Source organism: Neodiprion virginianus, chromosome 4 (genome assembly GCF_021901495.1).
Source record: "Neodiprion virginianus isolate iyNeoVirg1 chromosome 4, iyNeoVirg1.1, whole genome shotgun sequence".
In the NCBI taxonomy this organism is placed as follows: domain Eukaryota; kingdom Metazoa; phylum Arthropoda; class Insecta; order Hymenoptera; family Diprionidae; genus Neodiprion; species Neodiprion virginianus.
In genome coordinates this window covers 1511938-1536679 of record NC_060880.1, presented here as the reverse complement: position 1 = coordinate 1536679, position 24742 = coordinate 1511938, and the positions used below count along the sequence as shown (strand labels likewise).

At 44.8% G+C, this 24742-nt stretch overlaps 1 protein-coding gene across 1 annotated transcript in view; it reads left to right on the top strand.

Moving 5' to 3' along the window:
- The first annotated feature begins 4482 nt into the window (after positions 1–4482).
- LOC124301813 (uncharacterized) overlaps positions 4483–24742 on the top strand; it is a 72064-nt gene continuing 51804 nt past the window's right edge. Inside the window, exons 1-2 of the mRNA XM_046757254.1 lie at positions 4483–4958; positions 10551–12875. Of these exons, the coding sequence (XP_046613210.1) occupies positions 10626–12875 (2250 nt within the window). The 5' untranslated portion in view covers positions 4483–4958; positions 10551–10625. The remainder of the gene's footprint in view (positions 4959–10550; positions 12876–24742) is intronic.

Below are 24742 nucleotides of genomic sequence, written 5' to 3'. Positions count from 1 at the left end.
AGCGCTGTGATCAGAGTATGGTATCCGTTCTTCAACGAGCAATTTGTCCCGCGCTTGATACTTTAATTGAATTTCATCTTAGTAGCAGCAATGGCGTGTCAAACGAGCTGACGACAATCGGCAACGTTTATCCGGGCCAAGTGGATCACTCGGTGATATTTTATAGGCACGAAAATAGATCGGGATGAATGAGAAGAGCCGTTATTATATTACAGCATACACACGCGTGTGGTTCACAGCGTCTTGTCATTATCGTTATAGTATATATATATACACATATGTGTATATGTATATATATATATGTGTATTCGTTATTCAAACAGGGAGAAAAACTCGGCCTCGATTAGACACGCGATATACACCCAGCTCATTCATCGCACGTCGAGAGGCTGCTGCTGCCGGCGACCAAACTCGGTGATTATTTTAATTATCGTTAAATATTTGTTCAACTTAGCCGAGCATCTCGAAATTTTCAAGCCCGTGTCCGCCTGCGGGAGAGAGAAGAGTATATAAGTTTCAGGGAGGAAAAAGAAATTAAGGAAAGAGATTAAACTGTTGCAGTAAAACGAATGTTCGGAATGGAGATCGGCGATAAAATTGCATAATTAGAAATGATTACGGATTCATCATGCGGGGTAAGGCAAAAGATGTATAATTATACCGATCGGTTAGAATGCTCTCAGGGATTGCAGGACGATAGGAACGAATTATTATGTATAAAACCACTTCAACTTTTTACGATTATCTCAACAAGAAAGTAAACTCGTCCTCGGTGATCCGGACCGTTAAATCTCGTCGTTTCGAACCCGGACAAACTCGCATAACTCGAGATTCTAACCGGGGCCTTGAGCTGCTGAGAGCCGGCTTGAATTGGTCCACTGGGATCCATGAGAGAGCGATTGCGAAATCGAAGACGCATGCCATTCCGAATTCAGACGAGTTTTTTTTCTGCCAACTGATCCCTGCAGATCAAATAATAATGTGAAAATGGAAAGAGAGAGGGAGAAGGCAAAAAATGTTCGACCCCGCGTAATTCAGCCAAAGTAGGTCTCAGTTAATAATATTCGGGATGGGTCTGCATATTTGTGCACAAGGATTTTCGACAGCCCGGAACTCAAATCTGAAGTTATTCTCGAGCTGCATAATCGGCGTTTCAAACGAACGGTAAAATATTACATATTTTGCGTTTTCCTCAAAAACTGCGATCGATAGATCGAAAATTACTTGACCATCGTGTAGAGTGTAAAGTTCTACATCGAATTATGTCCTCACATGTCGGAAGCAAAGTTGGATTAACAAATTAAGACAAAAAACTATTTGACCAAACTTCCCCAGACTCCGTCGATAAATAGAATTTCTTTTTTTCTCATTTATTAAACCGACTCCGTTTCGAACATATGAGGACATAATTCGATGTAGAATTTTTCGCTCTACACGATGGTAAAGTAATTTTTCATCTATCGATAGCAGTTTTTGAGGAAAACACAAAAAATGTCAAATTTTACTGTTTTTTTTTCGAAACGCCAGCTATGCAGCTTAAAAATGACTTCAGATTTGAGTTTCTGAGGCTCGAAAATCCTTGTACACAAGGATGCAGCTATATTCTGAATATTTTTTATTCGACCAATTTCGACTGGACTACAAGATTGAGGAGCGAGCGACTCGGAAATTCAGGATCGAATAATCCTGAAATTATCCAGCCACGTGTAGCAGGTTCTTATTTCACGGTTAATTGGATACTTCGAGAAGATTTTTCGCCTCCCTGCATTCCGATCACGATTTCCATTAATTTTTATCACCTTGTTAAATTTTCACCCATGCAGTGAGTGGATGTTACAGATATCGACCCCCGCGATGCAGACAACAAGTTGAAAGAAACGTTACGCAGCCTCTGAGTGTTGCAAGACGAGGACCAGAAACTGAGCTACGTGATTTCATTTACCTTCAGACCAGTCACGATCAGGCGCGATATCACTGTGAATGTAATACACGTGCCGTAAAAGAAATGAGAACCGAGTTGGAAAAGCTCGAGTCCTGTGAAATTATGGAGCAACTAATTTAGCGAATGAAAATCTTCCGTCGCCTCGCACTGCCTCGAGAGTAGCGTTATTGTTTCTCTTACATATATGCATAAAAAGCGCAACTGCATAGGAAGTTACGGAGTGAGCCTGCAGCTGTGCGAGATATGGAACGAGGGACAAGGTTCGCAATTAGGTTTCAAAAATATAATGCAAAAACAGCGCATAGAGGTACGGCAGCGGACAAAAAGAAAATAGAGAAGAAAAAAAGAAAACAAAACGTCGAGAATCAGATGAAAGCTCTGCAGTAACTACATAATTACGCCTCTGCCAACCTGCACTCCAACTATGCGAATGCGCATGATTTTAAACATTGGATTGACGAGAGGGTCGGCGAACTTTGCCCCGATTTTTCCCTTAGGGAACAAAAAAGAAGAAGTTACAACTTTTTTTCTTAAATTTTGTTCTCTTAAGGATATGTTGAAGAATCTGAACAAACATTGCCAAATCCCCTTTGCGCCACAGCGTCTCATATATGAAACACCTATTTTGAAGTAGTTAGTCAAGATTTATAATCAATTTTTGAGATGTAGCTGTCATTTTTTAAAAATTGTTGAATATACCTGATTTTTTCAAAATAAATGCAATCGTGGGAATGTTATTGGAATTGGAAACGTGGAACTCGGCAATCTTGGGTTTATGGGGTCGCTGAAAACGAATCCGACGTCAGAATTTCAAAATACAAGACAGTGAATGCAATATGGCTTACCAAAAATATAAAAATTGATCCCATTCGCTCATATTAGATACGTCATTTTGATTAATGAAAATTTCATGAGATTTGACTGCAAAGAAAAATGTATGCTTCGAAAGGATATAATTGTAAGGATTCGAGAGCTTTTTCTTCTCCTCTCATCAAGGAGTTATTTTTGAGATCCGCAAGACTTGAGCCTCAGTTTTCGAATCCTGATTTTACCATTTTCTCTTCCAATCAATTTCTAAACACTTTTTAACCGCCCACTCGCGTGATATGCAATTTTTGTAAGGCTCTCATTTTTGAACCCTTCGCGGGATAAAAATCCTCCACCTCCCACCAACGAGCCTGGTGAATTCCTCACTCCGATTACCGCGCATTTCGCTCAACCAGGTTGCATCCGATCGTCGATTTCGCCCGAGGCATGCCGGGTAGCCGAGCAACGTTCTTACGCAAGGGAATCGTGCCCACTAAAACGAGTTCGACGAGCACTCGCGGCGTGCCCTGCATGCGCTTGCGAGTGGATATAATCGTCCGTAACTCTACAAACGAAATGAAATTCACGTGGGAATTTGGAACTAAACTCGCCCCGCCGACGCTCCGCTTCATCCACTTCAAGAAAAGAATATATTCTTCACTCCCATTATTACCAGCGGCCTCGAGTTAAGGACGGCTGCATTCACGCTAAGAGGTTCAAGTTGCATTCTTCCTTATACCTGCGTGTCTCGGTAAAGAATTCACCTTCGTTCTTTCTCTCAGGGACCCAAAAAAAGGCCCCATGCCCTTGAAAGTCAATCGACAGTATTTTACATATTGCAAATATCTGTTGTTTACTCATTTGTTTTTATTTCTTCGTTAATCGGAATAAACTTAACTTTGCGCTCTTGAAATAATTTGAACCTATAATTATCACCGTCCAGCATGCGATATTGTATAATTGGGTTATTAACAAAATTTCGATATGCTTGTGACAGCAAAAAATGGTGCTGTGGTTGCATATTTGTCCGTTACTCTTAGTCACGAGTTTACGTACCGATACATCAAGTGGAATGTTAATGAGAGTAGATAAAAAATCAGTTCAATGTCGTCTTGCTACATCCGAGATATCAGGGACCTGGAAACCACCGCAAGAATCGTTCGACAAACTTGTCATTCCATTTCGACACTTCCTGTTCCCCTCGTAGTCGCAGACAAGTATAACGTTGCGGCGTCGGTTCGAAAAGATAACAAACATACAGCATTGCTAGAGTCGAGAACAGGGATACCTACTCTTCTCAATAAAAAAAGAAAAAGGTTGGATAAAAGTCAAAGCCCCAAAAACTTCTCACGCATTTAAAGTGTCACTCGATCGTAGTCCAGTGTCCTCGTCGAAGATCGGCTGGACCAGAAGAGACCAGAGACCAGAGACCAGACCATACAGACGGACCTTGCTCGCACACATGGGATTGACACACGTCTCTATAAGGATGAGGCTGAGGAGGAGGAAAGCTAGACTATCCTTTGTTAATGACTGCCGGTCTCTCGGTCCCACACCGAGAGAAGCGTTCGCCTCGCAAACGAGGAGAAGAGAGTCGGTCACAGGCTGCCGCACCAACACATTCTCGAGGGGCCCACGTGGGGTCCCAGATGGACGAGAGGGGGGCTGGCGGATGGTCGTCGGTCGGCACCGGATTTCTCGGAGGGACTCCTTGCTAGTCGCCGCCGCTTCCTTGGGCCCATCGCGTGTCGCGTCTGTAGCCGAGAGAAGAGCTCTCCGAGTCTTTTGCCCCTTGGGTGTTTTTTGGTTTTTGTTCGTACGTCACTCCCTTTTTTCTTCTTCTTATTCTTCGTTGTTCTTCTTTTCACGATTTTCGAAACCGCGGTGGATCGATCAACTCTCAGATTGTATAAAATCGATCCCGGTCTCGATGGTGGTTCACTCCACTCTCGTCGTTCACAGTGCGCGTTGATCAATGCGATCAATGAATTCCACCCCGTGTGACCCGTGTAATTAAATGTGCGTGATCGTCGGAAGGTGGTTTCTTCTTTTTTTTCATTTGACAGTGTCGTGGATGGTGCAGTTTTGTGTGTGTTACTCTTAGTTTGAGAATAATTCGGCGACGTGAGAGATATAGAGACGATGAAAACGATGCGTTTGGATCAAGGAACGTTTCTCTATTTTTCTGAGATGCTGGGATAAGCCTCGGGTACGTACTTGAGCATCTAAAAATCACGAATTTTCAATCCCATATAAAAGTTTGTCCTCTCTGCCTTCAATTTAAGTGACTTTATTTGGCCGGAAGGAAAAACTAGTCTGGATCGCAGACTGCGGGTCTGGACTGCATCGCGTCGTTTTTCATGCTTAGTTCAGCTTAGTTCGGAATGCGTTTCATATTTACCTTGTGTAGAACTGGAAGAGGAAGGAACGATCGTGTCCACCAGACTGTTTTCTAATTCGAATTTCACGCGCTTCTGAATGTTAGATCCTCTCATCCGTTTTTTTTTCCCCCGGCTATTGTCAGACGCTCCAAATAAACAACATCGGTATATTGATAAGCGTCTAATTCATTCCCTGTTTGTTCACGTGCCGCTACTGCTGTTGCGTTTTTCAAATTTTTATTCGGTTCATAAATTATTCTCTCCGCATGTATCTATATATAATCAATAACTTTTCACAACGTATACAACTAGTTCAAATATGCGTGAAAAAAAGCTCCATAATTATTTCCCGTATCATGTTTTTTTTTAAATACTACGTTACAAATTTTCAAATTATTCTTCAACTTCTGACTTCATCATCAAGAAGTTCCTTAATTCAGGCATTCGCATTTACATGAGTATGATGAATATATTGATGCATGACATATGGCTTCGGTGCGTTCTGGAGTCCAATCACAATTACCGACATTGTTCTGCTTCTCCATTATCGTGAGTCAGAGAGCGTTATGGTGAATGTGGGAGGTGAAAGAGGGAAGATTGTAGATAAAAGATAAGAAAAAAAAAAAAAAAATGAAATTAACGCTTTCCGCACGCACACGGTGCATAAAACTAGTCCGAGATAACGCGTCCTCTAATCTACGAACGTTTCCGCGATTCTTCTTCCGCTCCTCGAGCGGATGCTGAATCCTAATCGCACGATGCAGAATCCGCCGTTCACGTTCACATTTCTGTCGTTACGATGGATGAAAAATTGAAAGTTAAAAAAAAAAAAAAAAAAATTGCAATGACGCGCTATTTTTTATCCCACTTCCGTCACGCGTCTGCACAGCAGAGTGAGATTTGACACCCGTATCAAAAAGGCTCTGGGGGGGAAATCCTATTTCTGTCGGTAGTATTGCAACGTAAGCACGTGTCCAGCCGCGTGACTCTTCCGTTATCTTATCTTCGTTCCCTCGTACCGTACATCATTCACAAACACGGCTAACGAATTACATCGAAACCGGGTAAATTTCCTCGCGTTTAATTTTCATCTAATCTAATTGAGAATACCGAGTCACGAGGAGCGGAAAAAGATGAAACGAGCCGTTTGATAAAGCTTCTAGACGCAGTCAGTCAGTCAGCTGCCCCGGACATCGTAAAGCACGCCCCCTCTCAGATGGGAAAAACAAAAAAAGAGAAACAAAAGGAGACGCGAAGCAACGATTGGGAGTCTCGTACAAAAGCTGTCCTAAGAAACACATCGCGCATCGTGATTTTTCCGGCCGATTCGTCGATCCTCCGAATGATAGATAGAAAGCTCCGCAAGCTCTCGGAACGGATTCTCGATCGATCAAATCCCGAGCGTAACGACGACGTCGAGGCGGCGGAAAAAAGCGGGAATTTCGGTAGGATCGACACTCTGCGTGACCGTAAATTTCAGCAATGGATGAGATTCTTATGTGTGTCCCGGGAGGAGGGGGGAGGTTGGCGTTTTACACACCTCCTAAACCCGGGCGCGTCCTCCTCGTCCTCGTGAAAGAGTCTGGATAGAGGGTCACGAGCCCGAGTTATGACTCCGGCGATTCGAGATACGGCCCATTAATCTCCGTAACAAATTGGTGTTAACCTTTTGCCCGATAAGGTGCGGTTCTTTCCTCGGTTCCTGTCAACTACGGTACCAACGCCGGGAGTTGTTAATGCTGCAACGCGGTCTGCAGTCACGTCGAACAGATTATACCCATTCACGGAGTATTCACACGTACCCGGCTGATATCTTCCCCACCTCAGTCTTTCGGAGATTCGTGGGAGTGAGATCACGTACGTCGTCGCTTTCGAACCTCAGCGAGTATTAATTCGTACGCACACTGTGACTCGTCTTGGTATATTTCATCGCTCCAAGATGAGCGATCTACCAAGACCCAACGCTTGTAACGTATCTCCTTTAATGCTCGTCAATGGTTAGGATGCCGCGACCCTCGCTTTGTTCACGAATAAATTACATCGACGATGATGCCGGTTCTTCGCGATATTTCAGTATGGATATTTTTGTAAATAACGATTAAGCAAACTTCAGTTTTCCATTCAAATCACTATCATTCAAAAATGATAATTGATAATAAAGTACAAGTGTGAAAGAATTGATAAACAAAGTTTAAAAATTAATATTTTTCGTACTTTTTCTATCTTCGTACGGACTTTCTCGTATCAAACCCCAAACCTAATCTCCCATCATGCTATCGTTAAACCGCCCCTGATAGCGTTAATAACGACAAAGTCCATCGCATCTTGGCGAAAACGTTTTCCTTTTTCTTCCGAATATACACCCATATCAGCTATCAACCGAAAACTTCAAGACTTATTTATCGACGTGAAAAAGACAAAAACAAGCTTTGTAAGTAACAAATAAAGGTTTTGGTTAATAGTCGATGTACAGAATCGAAATTTGTTTATCTGAATAGAAACTCTAAGAGAAATTTTCATTTTTTTTTTTTGTTCACCTGTATAATTTTTTCAACAACTACAAAAAAAAAAGTCTCAAATGTGGATCGTGCAAAGAGACGATTAGTTGCATATTTGGCTAAACTATCAGAAGAGTGTAGATTTTTACTTTACAATACAGTTCAAGGCGTAATGAAATCGTTGATCAAATTCAATATACCTATAAAAAAAAAACATTCATTTTCATCAGTTGAGACTGTTCTTCCCTGTGATATCAATTTCAGATTGCGAGTCATAAATTTCCGAACGTAATTTTCACTGGTTTTATTCGTTTTCCTCGCGAAGGCGTCGAATTTTCACAGCAACGTTACACCTTCCTTTCCAAAAGTATTTCAAGAGCCTCTACGTGTAAAGCGAAGTGTAAAAGTTTTGCTCCACGAGTTCCAAAGACTCCGTTGATCTTTCGGGATCACTGCGTTGGTCCGTAGAACCCGTTTGCTTCGGTTATAACGCTGACGTTTCGTAGAGTCCACATGTGTTTCGATCTTTTTCCAAACCGCTGTTGGTCTCCGTGGATATCTTCCTTTTTCCCCCCTTCTCTTTATTCTTCCTCTGCAAATAGAGCACGTGTAAACGTGTAGGCATATATACATACAATAACCGGCTAGAAATAAACGAAGCATAGCGAACTGCAGTTTGAAGAGACGTCGTCCTGTTCCGTGACTTTTTTTTCTCCTTCACACATGCATGTATACATATATAGACGTACTCGGTAATAACCGATGATCACTGAGATATTTTTAGGCGTTAATCCAACCGTCTGCTTTACGAACTCCGTTATAACAGAGACGTGTATGATCGTTACATCAGAATTAGCAAGTGAATTGACTCACGTTGCAGAGCTTGGCGATGACTGACATCACCGGTGGGCCAAAGTTATTATTACGATATATATATATATTTAGCAGTGCAAGAGTGCCCGTGACAATGGTGTAATTTAAGCAGTCGTTTGTAGTGGTTACAACGGCCCGGACCGAAATTTGATGCAAAGCAATTACAGATGCTTGACCGATAATTCCTCTTATTCCACCTCGTCGCTACGTCTTTTACGGACCCAGCTGCGTTGTTAGTACAATTATTGCACAATATCGCCGAGATTAGATCTCGCCCGTTCGTTGTTTACACGTGATTAACAACCGGTACACGGTTTTGATCTGTCTTCAGATTACAACCGTTGGTTAATAATGTGCGGCGAAAATTAATTATCTTCGCGTCGGTTATACGTATCAGAACGGCGGCAGCTTGCAATAGCGGATTGATCGTATTTCATTTATTCCGAAGTCCGGTGAAGGAACCAGATAAGACGATGAGTAAAGTCTCGTGAATGTATGAAAAAAAAAAAAAAAACAATCAATGTTTCCGTTTACCTGGTCTGCGATTCACTTTGAAATGTTACAGTAGAATCCATTTAAGAGGTTATTTCTAGTTAGGAGGCCGAAAAAAGCGATATTTCAACCAGAGACATTTCAATTTGATAATATAAAAGTTTATATACATATTGGGGCAGCATTGAACTTGATTCTGATATTTTTAATTTGTAAAAGTAATGATTTTTAAAGCTTGATGCTTTAATGCATCTTGCGGTGAGCGAGATATCTCTGGACTGGATCGTGTGAAATGAAAAAACAAAAAATACGAAGGAATAAGCAAAATATTAATTTTTAACAAAAGAAGAAGTCGGACAGACGTGATATTTTCTTTGTAAGCACTTGAGCATATGCAAACAACGAAAATGAAATAGAAAAGAATGGATTTTCGAAAAATCTAGACCAAGTACAACCCCTTAAGCAGTGTGATATCCCTGCTTCTCTTCTCTTTTTTTTTCATTTTCGTCGGACCGGTCACTAAGCTCTGGTACAATGCAGTTGACCCTCTGACGTTTGAAAATTGTAAATGAACACAAGGCACGTACACGCGTATATGCAGTCACATGGAAGCTGAGAGTGAAGAGAACTGACGAGTCGCTCGGAGCGTCGCCAACACTTGAAACCCGTTTGAAACGGCGCGAGGTAAAGTTTTTTCTTACCGTCATTCCGGCGCCGCTGGTCTTCCACAGGCTCGTGTGAACGGACCCTTAGAACTTCCAAGGCTGACAATGAGAAGACCGCGCGGTTCACCGTCCATTAAGACGAACAATCGCACTTCGAGCCTTACCTCAAGGGTTTTTATCACCAATGGAGTCCGAATTGTCCAGCGTCAATTCCTCCGCGCACATTCGCACGGAGACACCTTGATAATCCGTCGAACCAGTTCAGGGTCGAACCGAGCCGAACATGGCTAATTGTCCTCCATTTGGCCGGTCACGTACCTCGACGTTTCCATTTTCAATCCTATATCCGGTTTGAATTAATTCACCTATCGATTAGGGGCTTTGATAGGTCGTTAAACCCATGCATATTATACCTGGGGAACCGTGACTGGCGTGGCTAATCGGCAACGCGTAATTTCGTCGGTTCGTTGCGAGCATGTGCGGTAGGGTGGTTCATATTTAATCTTTATTCTTTTTTTAAAGGTGCCACTAGAAGAATTTATGACAAATACTGAAAAATAAACGTCGTAAAACCTGCAGGAGGTGGGAAAATACTTAGAGGTGTGCACATAAAAATAAATAAAAAATATTACAACAATTGTTAGTAACGTCTAAATATTTTCCTACCTTCTCCGGGTCTTACAACAATTTTTTTTTTTTTTTTTTTCAGTATTTGTAACAAATTTTTCAAGTGGCACCCTAAAGAAAATAGTTCAAAAATGTTTCAACCTAATGGGCAGTGATGAAATCACTCGACCAGTCACGACCAATTTCACCAATTCACTGCCAGACGATAATGTCAAGACCGTTTTTGTACAGTACATATTCTGATCACTTGTGATTTGTGTTTCAGACCGAGGAGTAAGGTATAAATCGAGTAAAACAAGCCACCAGATTCTCCCCCGCAAAATGTGACGTCGTTGGTACCATGATGAGTGGTTTCGAAGAGGTCGCATTCAAGCCGCTTACAGGAGGCGGCAGCATCCCGTTCGCCGACGATGACGCTTCGACGATACCGAGCCAATCGGCTCTCTACCCACCGGAGAACCTGCAAGTGTTTCCGGGGGAACCGGAAGCGCGGCTTACCATTGGCCACTTCCGGGGTCCGCTGCTGAAGAGCTGCACGGAGAGCAGCGTGCCTTCGACGCGGAGTCTGAGCCAGAGTCTCGGAGCGGCGAGATCGGCGCTGAGGAAGAGCCGGACGGACGGGTGCGTTCCATTCGCCGGAAGTGGAGCGGTGGGGACGCGGAGGCGACCAGAAGTCGGTCCGGGGGTGGAGAACGGGGCGCAGCAGGAGTCGTCGAGCGGAGAGGACAGGTCGAAGAGCACGAACTCGATCGACGCCCACTCCGTGAACAACATCCTCGACCAGTACGAGGATCTCGATTACAGTCCGTCGTCGGGTCTCAGCGACGTCGGTAGCATAGACGTGAACAATTTCGAGGCGACGATGAACCTCCAGAGGCAAAGGGAGGCGGCATCAAAGTTGAAGAAGCCGAAACCAGGGCCGATTTTACCGCAGACAAAAATTGGCGCGAAAATCGGTAAGCCGATCGGTCTGCAGACTGACCAGCATCGGGTCAACTCCGAGGTCGAGATCCTTCTGCGGAAGGGCGAGGTCCAGAAGAGGGTCGACGCCTGGCTCAGCCAGAGCCAGAGCCAGGGATTTAAGGGGGGCAAAGAGCGCCCTCTTGTAAGGTCTAACAGTAGCAGCTGCTCCGGGTACGGCAAGGCCCCGAATGCCGAGGGTATAAGGGCGAAGCCTAAGGGAGGGGCTGAGACGCTGAGCTGCGACGAGCTGAGCGAGGAGAAGGTGCGTCGCGAGAAAGTCAGCGTGGGGGTGAACACAAGCCGTGGGCCCTACAAGGAGTACCTGGCGAACAGGAGTAGGGCCCGGCAGCAAGAGCAGGCACCGAAAACTACAGCGTCGCGGATCCCGCAGCGGGGAAACGCCGCGGTTAACGTGAGTAAAGCCCCGAAGACCGGTGGCGAAGCGGAGAGGGATAAGGAGAAGGCCCGGAACGGGCCCATCGCCGTGCCGACGCGGCGATCCTCGTTGAAGCGCGCTGCCGCCGCTGGCGGTGAAGTCGGGACAGTCAAGGCCGCGGGGCCCTGCACGAAGGGCCCGAGTCCGATCGGCGAGTCGCGGCCAAATAAGGAGGGAGAAAGCTGCCGCTCGGTTATCGACGCGACCTTGGCGCCGACGCTTCGGGCCCCCGCCGATCGGAAGGAGGGCCGATCGCGGGCCCCGCCGGTACCGAGGAAGGCGAATCCCGTGTCGAGCTTCAAACCGAACAACGCGATGTACGCGACCCTCCAGACCGAGGAGGATCAGCCCTTCGCCACCAGTCTTGGTAGCGAATCGGTTGTCCGGTCTCATTACGCGACCCCGAAGATCATTGAGAAGATTTACGAACGACCGATGCTCGTCATTCATGCCGATGACCTGGAGGACGTTCTCAGGCCGAACGCTGCCGCAAAGGTCTCGGCTTACGGCGATCGGCAAATCGGAAAACCGCGTACCACGGTCGGCGGGGTTTTTGCCCCACCGCCGGAAGACGATCGTGCCTTTATCGAGATCGAGGCTGGATCGCGGAGTGAGCTGCTTGAGACCATCATGGAGGACCAGAGGAAGGAGAATGGGGACCACCGGGAACCCAGGTTCGGCACCGCGAACCACCTCGAGACGATTTATGCCTCTCCGAGATCGTCGGGGATAGGGAAGGTCGGAGAATCGGCCAGGAACACCTTTACTACTTTCCGACAATCGCCAAGCGTGGTGAATTCTCAGGACGTGCAAAATGGGAACCAGGAGCTCGAAGCGAAGCCGGAAACGCCGTTGACGAACGGTGCTCTTCGTCCGGAACCGGAAATCGGCAAGGAGAAAATTCCGCCGGTTGTCAACGCGGTCCTGATGAAGACCCTGCGGTTTGAACAGGATCTGCCAGCCGTTGTGATAACGCCGAAAATCGAGCCACCAGAGAAAATTGAACCGGTTTTTAACCCACCGATCAACGGTTTCAACTCGCGGGACGTTCTCAGCAGCGATTACGACAACGTTTTGCTTCAGGATTCGCTCAGGGCCAAGGAAGAGAAGCTCTACGTTACGAAAGAGGAGATGGAGCATGAACGGTTAATGGAAATGCTGCGGAAGGGCGACTTCGAGGCAGCTAAATCGGTAAGTAAAATCATGAAAATTGTTTTGTGTGGGTTCTTTTACCGCTACTGCGGCGCATTTCCGAACAAAAAAAAAAAACTTGGTCCGAGGTTCAGCCGTTCTTCGCTCCTCGTCAGAGATCAGTACTCGACACGCGGGAGATTCAAGGGTCAGACGGATTCGGTATTTCTTGTACCTCTCGTTAGTGCCGTTACGGTCTACAAATCGCGTTATTCTACGCGCAGTAAAAACTGCGTGTAATTTTTCTACGGTTTCTGATTACGGGAAGCGTAAGAAGAAGAATTATTATCACTCTTTTACTATTCTGCCTTTGAAACCTACTCTTCTTGCTGTACGAGGTCGAAAAAAGAGCCAGGAATAATGGATGGTAAAATCGTACTGGATTTTAGACCTTCCAAACTGTACCCCTCCCGCCCTTAAACAAGAATTACTGATTATGAATACCACCTATAAACCATCTTCGAGCAATTTATTACGCTTATGGTCTCGGGAATAAAGGACATTATAAATATTGTACCTAAGTATTCGTCGGTAAAAAGGATCAGAAAAGATAATGAAATCCCGAATGAACTAATCTAACAATGAGACTGTACTTGCAATAATTCTAGCCAAAACAAATGACAAATTTTGTCTACCGATGTGCTAGCGCGTGTTTTCTTGCACGAGATGGAAACGACGGGTTTGTGAATTATGTCGCAATTGCGGAGATTGATGAGGCGAATGACGTAAGTTGGAATTAAGCCGTCGGAGGGTGCAATCAAAGGGTAAACCGTACACACGCGGTTCTCGTTTCGGTGATAAATCGAGGCGGATTTTCCTGGCGGCGATTAACCCGCGGCCAAAGTAACTCCGGATAGACAATTCCCCGTTCGTAAGTTCTCCAACTCGCTATTCGGGAAGAGATTAGCGGTAACCCTTCAACCGACGAGTCTAGAATCGGTACCGAAACGCCAGGTTATAAAATCAAGAGAGTGAGCGAGCTTCGATTGATCCTATTTCTCAGATATAACGGAACACACTGCTACCACGGTTTTCCGCAAAACCACGGGGAGGAGAGATTTTCCTTTGAAATATGCCCGCCATTCCTCTTACCCGAATAAATTACACCACCACACCCTCAAGGATCTTTCATTTCACCGAATCTGACTCCTCCTGTAGGAGATTTTCCCTGAATTCGGAAATTCAGTCTTGGCCTGGATCACGGAATAAGTAACAATATAATAATAAGTAATAATAATTTCTTACTCGCGACGTGAATGATTTGATTCACTGCGAAACAAGGTAAACACGTGTATTCCACTGTCGCTCGAAAATTCGTTCTCCTTCGTAATTACTAACGCCCGCAAATGAATTCTAAAGAAACTCCTAAATCGAATGGTTGAGAAAACTTCAAATCGATCATCAAGTACTGACATCATTCGGTGTAGATGTGCGAAATGCATTTTTAATTATTCGTAAAGCGACAGTTGCGTCAAGTTTTTTTTTTTTCTTCTCTTATTTCGCTTCTTGGCTGAAATTTCTTACAAGTTTCTCTTTATCTTCTCTACCCGCAACTCTACGGCGTGAACATCGTGCGGCTTGTAAGACTCCGAGGCGAATCTTCACCGCGTTCACTTAGGTTCTCACTCCTGGCCGCGACCTCGTTGAGCAGTCAACCTGTCCACCCACACCTCTATAGTCAACCACCTCGGAGATCGTGCCTTATTGGCCTTTCTCTGGCGCAATAAATTCCTATCGACAACGCCCGCTTGACCGTCCAAGTGTGGTGAAAAAAAAAGAAAAAGAAAAGTAATATAAAATGAGAAAATAAGAAAAATGATAAACACCCGGCTAGATTTAATACGCGCGTTTAAACGCGTGTCTCTCGAGAACGCAATAAAGCGAAATATACGGCTACGAGTTGTTGCCGGAGCTTTCCGAACGCGAAGAACGAGAGATTGCTTCTTCGTTTTTACTTTGTGTTTTTTTTTTTTTTTTCTCTCAGTTTTTTCATCCAAATCACTACCGCACGGTAACCTTAACTCGGATTTGCCAAGTTTTCACCCTTCGGGTTATTACTGCAGTGTAACGCAGGATGAGCTGGAAGCTCTGCTTGTACAGGATTATTTCCGGCCGTCTGTCTCTCACGAAAACCCTTCCCTTCTGTACACTGAAAGGGCGAACAGGAACCCCATACCTATCCTAAGCGAAACTTGAGCACGAAAGGAAATTGAATTTTGCGCAGGTATACGGATTCGCTGCCCTGCTCGATTAACGCTGACAATATCCTATACGTAGGTATATATCCGTCTCTATGTTTCGGTTATCAAAGGCTGAAGAACTCCGCGAAGCTGCTGTTTATTATGCTTGTATGAAGCAAGCATGTTTTATTCGGGTTTCATGCTTTATGTACGCAGTTTTCGTTTTCACGACCGTAGAGTCAGTCTGCTGATGCGCATGCGCGGAGGTGTTAAAAGCGGTCCTTTCCGTACTCCGCGCATGCGCCGTCGGGAACAAGTCCGACATTACGTGACCCTGACCTCAATTTCGCGCATCGTGAAAAACGCGTAACATACTCGCGTTATGTAAAGAATCGTGTTTACCACTGAAATTGAACCGAAGTTAGACTTATATTTCACTCCGATTACGAAAGAATTCATTCCTGTACAAGCATTTAATTGAAATTCGAATCAGATTATGCAATAAATTTCCGCGTGTTGAAAATCTACAAAATATCACATTTTCGAAAATCCCATGCCGTAGCTCGATTCCATTTTCCGATCCATCGGCATTCTCACCCTCGGACGAATCTTCATAACGACGGTGTGAAACCGAGCTCAAGGACATATCGCCTTCCGAAATAATTGTATAATCTATCGAAGGATCCGCCCGACGTAGCCAGAGGCGAGAAAAGTTACGGGACGCGTCGTCGCGCGATTCGGTTGATCTATTCACGGTGCGAGGGTGGCATTTTACCTCCAGCATTGCGGGGGGTGAATCCCGGAGAGCCTCGGTCGCTGGCGTCTCTCGCTTCGTACGTGATGAGACTCCGGTCTCCGTAGCTCCGTACCGAACACGCGGACGACTTCCGGTGCGGAACACCTTCCCCGCGAAACCCCTCAACGGCCTCCGGATCCGGACTCGGGTGGCTCTACCCTGGGGAGCATTCGCCCAGCGAATCGTCGGCTGTTCCGCTAAACTCTGTGTTTAGGGTCGGCGTGTATACGTATAAGCTCCGAGTCACAAGTGCCGGGGTAATTGAAACGCTCACGCGATTCCGTAGTATGCTAAATAAATTGATGGTTAATCGTTGCAATAATCTTTGAAACGTCGTTGATATAACAAAAAAATATCCAGCAAAAGGTAACTGTTCAGTGTAGGTATACTTATAATATCCAATTATAAATTTCTTGAATATTTTTTGATTGTAATAAATAATCAATATACACATATGAAATTCTCTCTGCGATGGCGACTTCTTTGTTTTTTCAGTCCATTTTCAACAAATTTTCTGCACCTATTTTACATACTTAAACACAGACTTTTCTAATCCTGAGACACGGTTGCATAATTTGTTTATGTTGCATGTATATGTACGGCACTGAATAGCGAAGGGGCGAAAGTTGTGCGATAAAATTTGTCTTAATTTTATGGCAGGTTCCATATTTTGGCAGCCCTTTGGGCGCAGCCCTTGCCACGCGATGGGCATAAATACTAATTACCAACAAGTTTGCCACCTGCCGTTGGAAAATCCGCGAGGTAATTGAGCCTGAGACCCGACCCTCGAATTCGCGGCTAAGGATCATCCCTAGCAAGCCTCGAGAATAATATCCGACCTGGCTGGCTCCCGCGAGATCGCAGAGAGACAAACGGGGCGACATCGGCTTTAGTTAATCTTCGTTTGGACCGGTGGTTCTGTTACAGGGGCGAGAAATGACCCCGTGGGTCGAAAAATGGTCGACATTGACGTTCACCATCCGAATATCGCACGGTGTTTTTTTTAAATTAATGTGATTCGTGTGAGGTGGAAATCGATGCTTTTTGGTATTATTTCGATCACGGGCTTTATCGCACGTTGTTGAGAAATTATCTAATTAAATAACTTATTAAATATAACCGCGACAATTGTTTTAAGAATGAGGGAAAAACGATAACTGAAATGATAAACACGTGCTCAGATATCGATTTTTCGTTTTAAATAGTTTTTGAATATCAAAAAATTGAGTACATTTCGTTTACTTCACTACAAGATAACTTGTACTTTGTTAGGAAAACTTTTTTTTTTTAAGGAAGAAATTCGCTGATACGGAGCTCCTTCTTCCTTCAATAGTCAACTAAATGTTGTTGTTTGTTGATAAAATATGAATGTCAGTGCATTCGTGAAAATTTAAATATTCGACGATACCGAAAACGTAGCGAAGAAAAAGGGGATCAATAAACTGCTGGGGATATAATCTTCTTATGGGAAGGGGGGTGAGGCTGAGAATGTGCGCCGTGCCAAAAGATCAGTAATCACTTGGTGAAATCGAACGAATCTGTTGGATTTTTAACTATTTTGAAACAATTTGAAATGCAAAATCAGCATGATAATATCTTGGTAGTTATTTAGTGATTTTTATTCTCCTTGGATTCTTTGTAAAAATTGAAGTTTCGCAAACAGTCGATGCACGATTATCTCTCAACGAAGAATCGTCGAAAAAGTATCGACCCTTGCCACTGCACGAACCCCTTCTCGACTCGAAGAAAACTGTGTAATATCTATTCTGCTTACCTGCCGACGAAGCGCACGAAATTTACTCGTTAGCTACGATAGGCGGTGCAGTGAGTCGAGGAGGTGGATTTCCGGAGAAAGAACAACTCGGCAAACAGGCAGGCAAATAATCCCATACCTCACCAGGCACAAGAACTCTCGAAGTATACCTCGAATTGTGGGGTGTGCGGGCAATAACCGTGAGAAAAGAAAAGAAAATCGCAACTGAAATTACGAGAGGGAAAATAAGGGGGAATTTCCAGCGTGTATGAGCCAATCAGCAAACTGCGCAACCCTCTCCCGCAGATGTGTCGGAAACAATTTGCGCCCCCCCCCGGCCATTCACCGCGGACAAGAACAACGTGGTCAGCATCCCAGATCGAGGGACTGTGCCAATCCTGAATTTCTGCGAGGATAACTCATTTACTTCCACTAAGGAAACGGTGCCGGATACCGAGCCGCGATCAGCTGGGAACAGAATTTCAACTCCACAGGTATAAAGGCACTTTTGTCCGTCTCGAAATCGGTTTAAAGAATTCTGATACTCGTTTCGAAAGGCGATGGGAAAACTCGATTTATACAAAGCTCTCTTTTCTTTTGCTGTGCGGTATGAAATATGTCTGATATTTCTTGGCCAATATTTGATAGTAACAATATTTGACACTTTTTGGTAGTTTACAATGCTGGGAACAACGATAAACGCAGGTTAATTGGCTCGGAGCGATAAAAGCTCGCTATAAGAAAGGCGAGGATGTTTGACAGCAAGGATAGCGAGGAGAGGATCGGGCACCGCATATCGCATATCCTGCAGACAGTGACTAAATCGAGGCAGGCGGTGCATGGGGAGAGTTGCAAGTAAGGCCAAACCGCAAGCTCTGCTAATTAAGTCTGGCTCTGGCACACCGGGTTTATATATCAAGTCTAAAACCGCCGGGTGTGCACCGATGAAATTTGTTTGTTGCAGTGGTAACCGCGGTAATTAGCCGGGAACAAAGCACAACTCGTTGCAGTTGCAGGAAGGGATGAAAATTCCGGTACCAATGCATCTGAGTGTAATTAACGTTACAATGATGCATTAAGGAAAATTAAGCTCTTTGTGGAATCGCGTTTTGTTCGAGACAACTGACATACCAGAGACTTTAGGCTGCATCGCGACTAAACCAGCTGCGGTTTGTTCGTTCACTCGGTCATCCGATCTCCGTGGTTTCAATTCTACCGCCCCCGCCCAAAGCTCACTGTTATAGTTTCTCTCCAGCCAGTTGATGTATTCAGACCGAATTCAAACGCGGTGCCGTTTCATTCCTGACTGACTAACCCTCTTTGTTCTCGCTCCTTGATTGGTATCGAAGCGACCTGCAGGTAGCCGGCGGCGAATTTCACCTTGTTGTACCTAATTAGGATCATGAGAAGAGCGACTGATAAATGAGAAAGTGGAATTAATTTAAGACGGTTGAACCGTTGCTGGTTAATTGTCGAGACTTAAAAATTCTTTCCCAAACCATTTCAATTCGATTTCGGCTACTTTGCCAATTTCGAGATCCTGTTTGGTCGGTGTTGAGAACAGACGGTGGATGACTGATGACGAATGACGCTGGAGTTTGGCTTTGACTGAGGAACAATCGGTGTGGGGACGGCTCACAACGATCGTCGACGAACTGGGTTGGGAATAGAGAGAACGAGGGTGTTGGAGAGGGTGAAAGGGAGGCTGGAGGTTCCCGCTGTGGCTTCAATTACTTATCAGCATCTCACGCGGATGACAGATCGCCTCAACCGATGTGATACAAACGTGAAAGTGTGAGGGAAACGGGAATCGAATCCGCATTAGGGACGGAGGGGAGGTTCAGAAGAGCGGGAACAGCTGGGATTCAAATCGCGATCAGAGTGGATAAATGATCGGGAAAATTCTCCCCGATTTCAACACGAATTAAGCGAATGTGCGTATCATACTTACGTCTGGCACAGGTGCAACAGTTTAGAGAGAAAAAGAATACCGAAATACGATGAAGAAGGAATGGCGAATTACTCCGTGGAACGGGTGTACAAAAAATTGAAAATCATTTACTTCACTCAGCGATGTGTTGGAGTATATCGAAAAATATTGAACACGTATTTCTCATCACGTTCTAATTTCTCTATTTAAGGGGTAGAAGACAGCCTTGAACTTCACCCCCAATAAATAAGGTACGCAATTTATCGTCTGTTGATGATCAACGATGTTAATCGGTTTTATCAAGAAAATCATGGTCATTATCGAGAACTTTTACAATACCGATTTTTGGGGTCAAACTTTAAGGGCGCTTCTTTCCCTTCAACGGCTCAGTTGGCACGTGAAAAAAAATACCTGTCCAATCGTTTTTGGTGTACAACAACATATCCCAAAATCAGTAAAATCGATGATGTACACTTCGAGTGCTTTCCACGCGAGTTAATCGCCCCTGTTTTTCTACTAGGCGTAGAATCATGGGCGACGGGTTTTTGCTACCGAAAATATCCGTCGAAAGGATAGTCCGTGACCCGTGGAAGATGTCGGAGGGCAGAGATCACGGGACGAGCTATCGTCTCGCAAAATCTGGGATGTCACCCACGGGACGAGGGGGATACATGGACATGAAATCAAATCGAACCACATGGTCGAGGTCTCGGGTGATCGGAGCGGAAAAACAGGAGCACATAGGAGGAGAAATAGAGATCAGTGGGACTTGGTTATTTCCCTGCATCGCGAGAATTCTCAACCCGCCCCCCTTATTGTCCCCGGCGTTAAAACCGACGCCGCTCGCGTGCTTCGCCGAGGTTATTAGACGTCCGGGTGTCGTTCCGGTAAAAAAGTGTCCCGGCACCTGGACCCGGGGTCTCGTTCCACGAGTTGATGGCCGTTGTTCGGCCATCGTGCAAGAGTCCGAGCCCCACTTCGTCGAATTGACTCTTACTTTTTATTATTCAAACTTTGCCACCCCGAAACCCTTCTCTCGTACCGCTTGTCAAATATTTATCGAGGTCGAATTCCGGCCAAAAATATACTATACGCACATAGGCTTGACCTTGAAATAAAGAGTTGCGCCACTATTTGATGTACCAAATCAGAACTCGTGTTTCACGCTTCAAACGGTGACATCCACGCATCCTGATCAATGGACCTGGAAACTTATTCAGGATCACTCCGACCGGTGAACCTCGTTCACGGAATTCTTCCTCCGAAATCTCTCGCTGCTTCTTTTACGTATTTTGATACCGATTCAAAAACGGCCCCTTCGAATTCACCGGTTCACCGAGGAAAGAGCTTGGAACTGGATCGTTGATTTCGCCATTCAGACCGATTCCCGCAGTCTGCACCGTCACAGCTGCATTCGCCCGGAGGGCAGCGGCCTTTGGTGCTCTCTTGGTGTGTACCCTGGATACTCCACGCTTCAGCCTCGCCGCTGACAATGGCTTCGAGATTGTCGAGGGCTCTTTGTGGCGAGGTGCACGACTGGTCTTGGCAGTCCTCCTCGCCTAGACCCCCGTCTCTGAAGATGAATTCCGGAGAATTTTCCGACTGCGGCAGGGCGTCAAGACAGCAAACGCTTCCTTCTTCCTCTCTCCGCCTAGCTATGATACAATTTCACGGCTAGGTGGGATCGCCGGCAATAAAACCACCCCGGCCGTGAATCCTTGACAAAACTCAACAGCACCCATACCCATCTTCGTAATTGGAGCTTGTTTCGCGGACTTTTTGCAAGGTGTTCCGTTACGGATCACAAAGTTCTCGGACCGCTGTTGCAAGCATCCGTACTCGCCGTTCAACCGACGAGCAAACTTTCTTACAGCCTATTTATGAACGTCCGTCGATTTCGCCACGTCTGCAATTAAGTTCAAACGGGTAGCGATAAAAACTTCACCACCGACGATCGTTTCCTCTGGTTGTCGATTCGTTTCTCCTTATCTTTTTTTTTTTAACTTCACCCCATCGCCGGTATACGCCAGTTATTGTATTCGCGAGTCGTCACGCCTCTGGAAGTCCGAGAAACGCGAATCGCGATAGGTGCTGTAAATCAGGAACCAGACGGACCGTGAGTCCTGGACGACGCGTACACCCCCAAGCCTGGTCATGGGACCCGGAGAAGGATCCACGGCACATCCGCACCATCAGCTCGGAGATTGGATTGAATCGTAGAAGGGCGAGAGCGGAGGGTCCGCCCTCGCGAATCAATTTGGTTGTGGCAGGTCATGCATCAAAACGCGAACCCGACACGACATTACCGCCGCCCTTGTCCAGACCACGGACTTCCCACATCAACCAGCCCATTTCCTGCATCCCTCGAGCTTGAGCCGGCGATGCGGAATCGACGGTATTCGGGGGCGAATCCAGCGATCGGTGTTTTCGAACTTGACACCCCATTGCGGATGGCTGCGATGACGTACATCCATACCCATAAATGTAATCCGAGAGACAATGCAGCGTTCGGATATGTCAGACGGTGCTGGCAACTTGTATTGTCCAGGACTACTGGTCTCCGGGTTGGCATTCCGCCTCCGGGACGCGTGCGTCGTGTCGGGTTGCTGTAGCAACCGTTGGGGATGAATCTGGCGACGCCGGGCGTCGCGTCGCGGGCGGGGCTGTTAGACTCTCAGTGCGCCTTGCGACGCCGGACTTGTTGGTACCGCGTTGGCGGTGGTCAGCCTGGGAGAATAGACTTGTTTCCGAAACGAATACTTCGAGACAAACTTTCTCGCTGGGTGAGAAAAGTCGCGTTAAAGTGCTTCGGTTCTGTGAAGTGCTGAGAATAGTACAATATCGAACTTATCGCGCGACGGAGGAATATACTTAGTCGAATGTACAGAAACGCGAAGTAAGGGAGACAACCGAGCGCGTCGCGATGAAAAGCGACGAACAATGAATTATCGTTTATTGCAATAGTAAGGACACGTCGTCGCTCCTTTATTCCTCGATGTGCGGACCATCAATCCTGAAACACATTTTGCACGTAGTCCGACCGGCTGGTTCGACGACCTCGCTATTCTCAACTTCCTCGTTTCTTCCAATATCTGTTTTTCGTTACACCTTGTAGGGAGAATTTTTTTTTTTTTTCCTTTTCTTCTCTTGTTCAAAAAACTTGTTGTATTAATTTTTACTCGACGAGTACAATGCGACGCGGTATGACAGGGACGATCAACGACGGTTGAATCGTCGTTCCCGAAACGCACGAGCCAACAGGTTACTCACGCATTAACTCTGCCGAAATACACCGTCCCACGGTAAAAGTTCTGGCTTTAATTATAAGGGCGGAGAAGAACGGCTCGTTTCGGATTAACCCTCGTCCTTATCCCTTTTTACCACACGGCGCCATGCGCCCTAATTATAACCGATTTATTCACCTCCGATTTACTTTACTTTCCTGCATCTCACTGTCAAGATTCACCTGAAAATAATACACAACTAAAACCATTTTCTCACGAAATATAAACAAGTGATAGTAAATGAAGAGACGAGTCGCGAAACAGTCCGTTTTTGACTTTTCATCCGAAATTAAGCTCCCGGAATTTTCAACACCCGTTAAGCTGGGTGCTTAGTTTAACCAACCGTGGTTTAATTAATTGAAAATACACGATGGGCGATCCCATCACCCTCTCGGCTCGACAATATTCGCGGCTTGTTGTTGGCGACTCCTAAGCCCCGTTCGTTTTCCTTTTTGATTTACCTTTATTCCGTATATTTTAAGTGCGCTTTTTTACCATTTCTTTCTTCTTACCCTCATTTTTCGCTTGAAGCAGCTGCTACAGCCGATGGTGGATGCCTGTCGTTTTCCCGTAAGTCCGGGGTAATTACAGGTTTATATTTTACGCGCGAATTACGATCTCTGGACAACGGTTAACCGCATCGGCGTTAATGGGCAAAAATTTGTACAAACAGCTGCAAGCGTGCGATCGTATTGCACGAAAACTGCAGTTTCGCACTTTATATCCTAGGCACTTTACGTTTTTTTTTTTTTTTACTTCATTTCCGATCCGTTCTACGTGTGTCGCCGCAGCGTTATTGTGAGCAAAATTTCCCTGCGACGATGTTACGTTAAAATACGTACCTACGTCGGGAAAATGCGATAGAAGTAAAAAATATAAAATATAAAAGGAAAGAAAGAATAGAGTAAAACCGAAGAAGAATAATGAAATAAAGAGGAGGGGAAAATAAACAGGAATAAAAATCTGGTAAAATGTGGTCAGAGATATCGAAGAATTTTATACATTGTGGACATAACCGCGCGCATCTATGTATATATTTTATATACATATTATACGTATAGGTACAGGTATATCAGGATGTACAGGCATTCATAATATTTTCCAGAAACATTTCAAGCGAAAAATTTCGCTGGAGGATTTTTTTTCACAGCAACCGCGTCTTGTCGGTATATTTTTCCTATTTTACAAAAACAAAAAGTACGTGTCCATATTTTCTCACAAGTTTTGATTCAAATTTTCGATTTTCCATGATATTGTGTTGCGTGCTACGGCAAGTACCGATGTAAATAATAATAATAATAATAATAATAATAATAATAATAATAGTATTATTAACAGAACGATAAGAACGCGAGCGTTGTTCAAACTGTACGGAAAATTGATTTATTAGTACAAATGGCAAAAATTCTATAGATAAAAAATGAAATATTGAACGTCGGGGTTGTTTATTTTGATATTTTTTTTCACCGATCGTTCATCGCGTGAAATTTTCATAATTAGCATAGTAACGGAGACGATTGTAAGGGAAGAGCGTTGATAATAATAACAGTTATTAATATTCGTATAATAAGAATGAAATAGCTGTAATTAAGAGACGGTCCTCTTGAATCGAAACTACCTAACCCAACGCTATCTCCACCCTCTCGTATAACTGCGCCTTTATGTGTGTATATACATATATATCTATATATAAATATATATATATACATATATTTACATATTTCCCTCTGTCTCGTTGTGAATAATGGGTTTTAAGGATTGGCCGCGAGAACTAAGAGAATTTATCGCGTGCTAGAGACGGATGCACCCGCTGCAGACATAAATGCATTTAAACAATTACGCTGCATCTGCTAGGAACGGAATTAATGCCTTTTGTGATATTCGTTCAACGACGTAATGATATTATTAGAAAATCCTTGAAAAG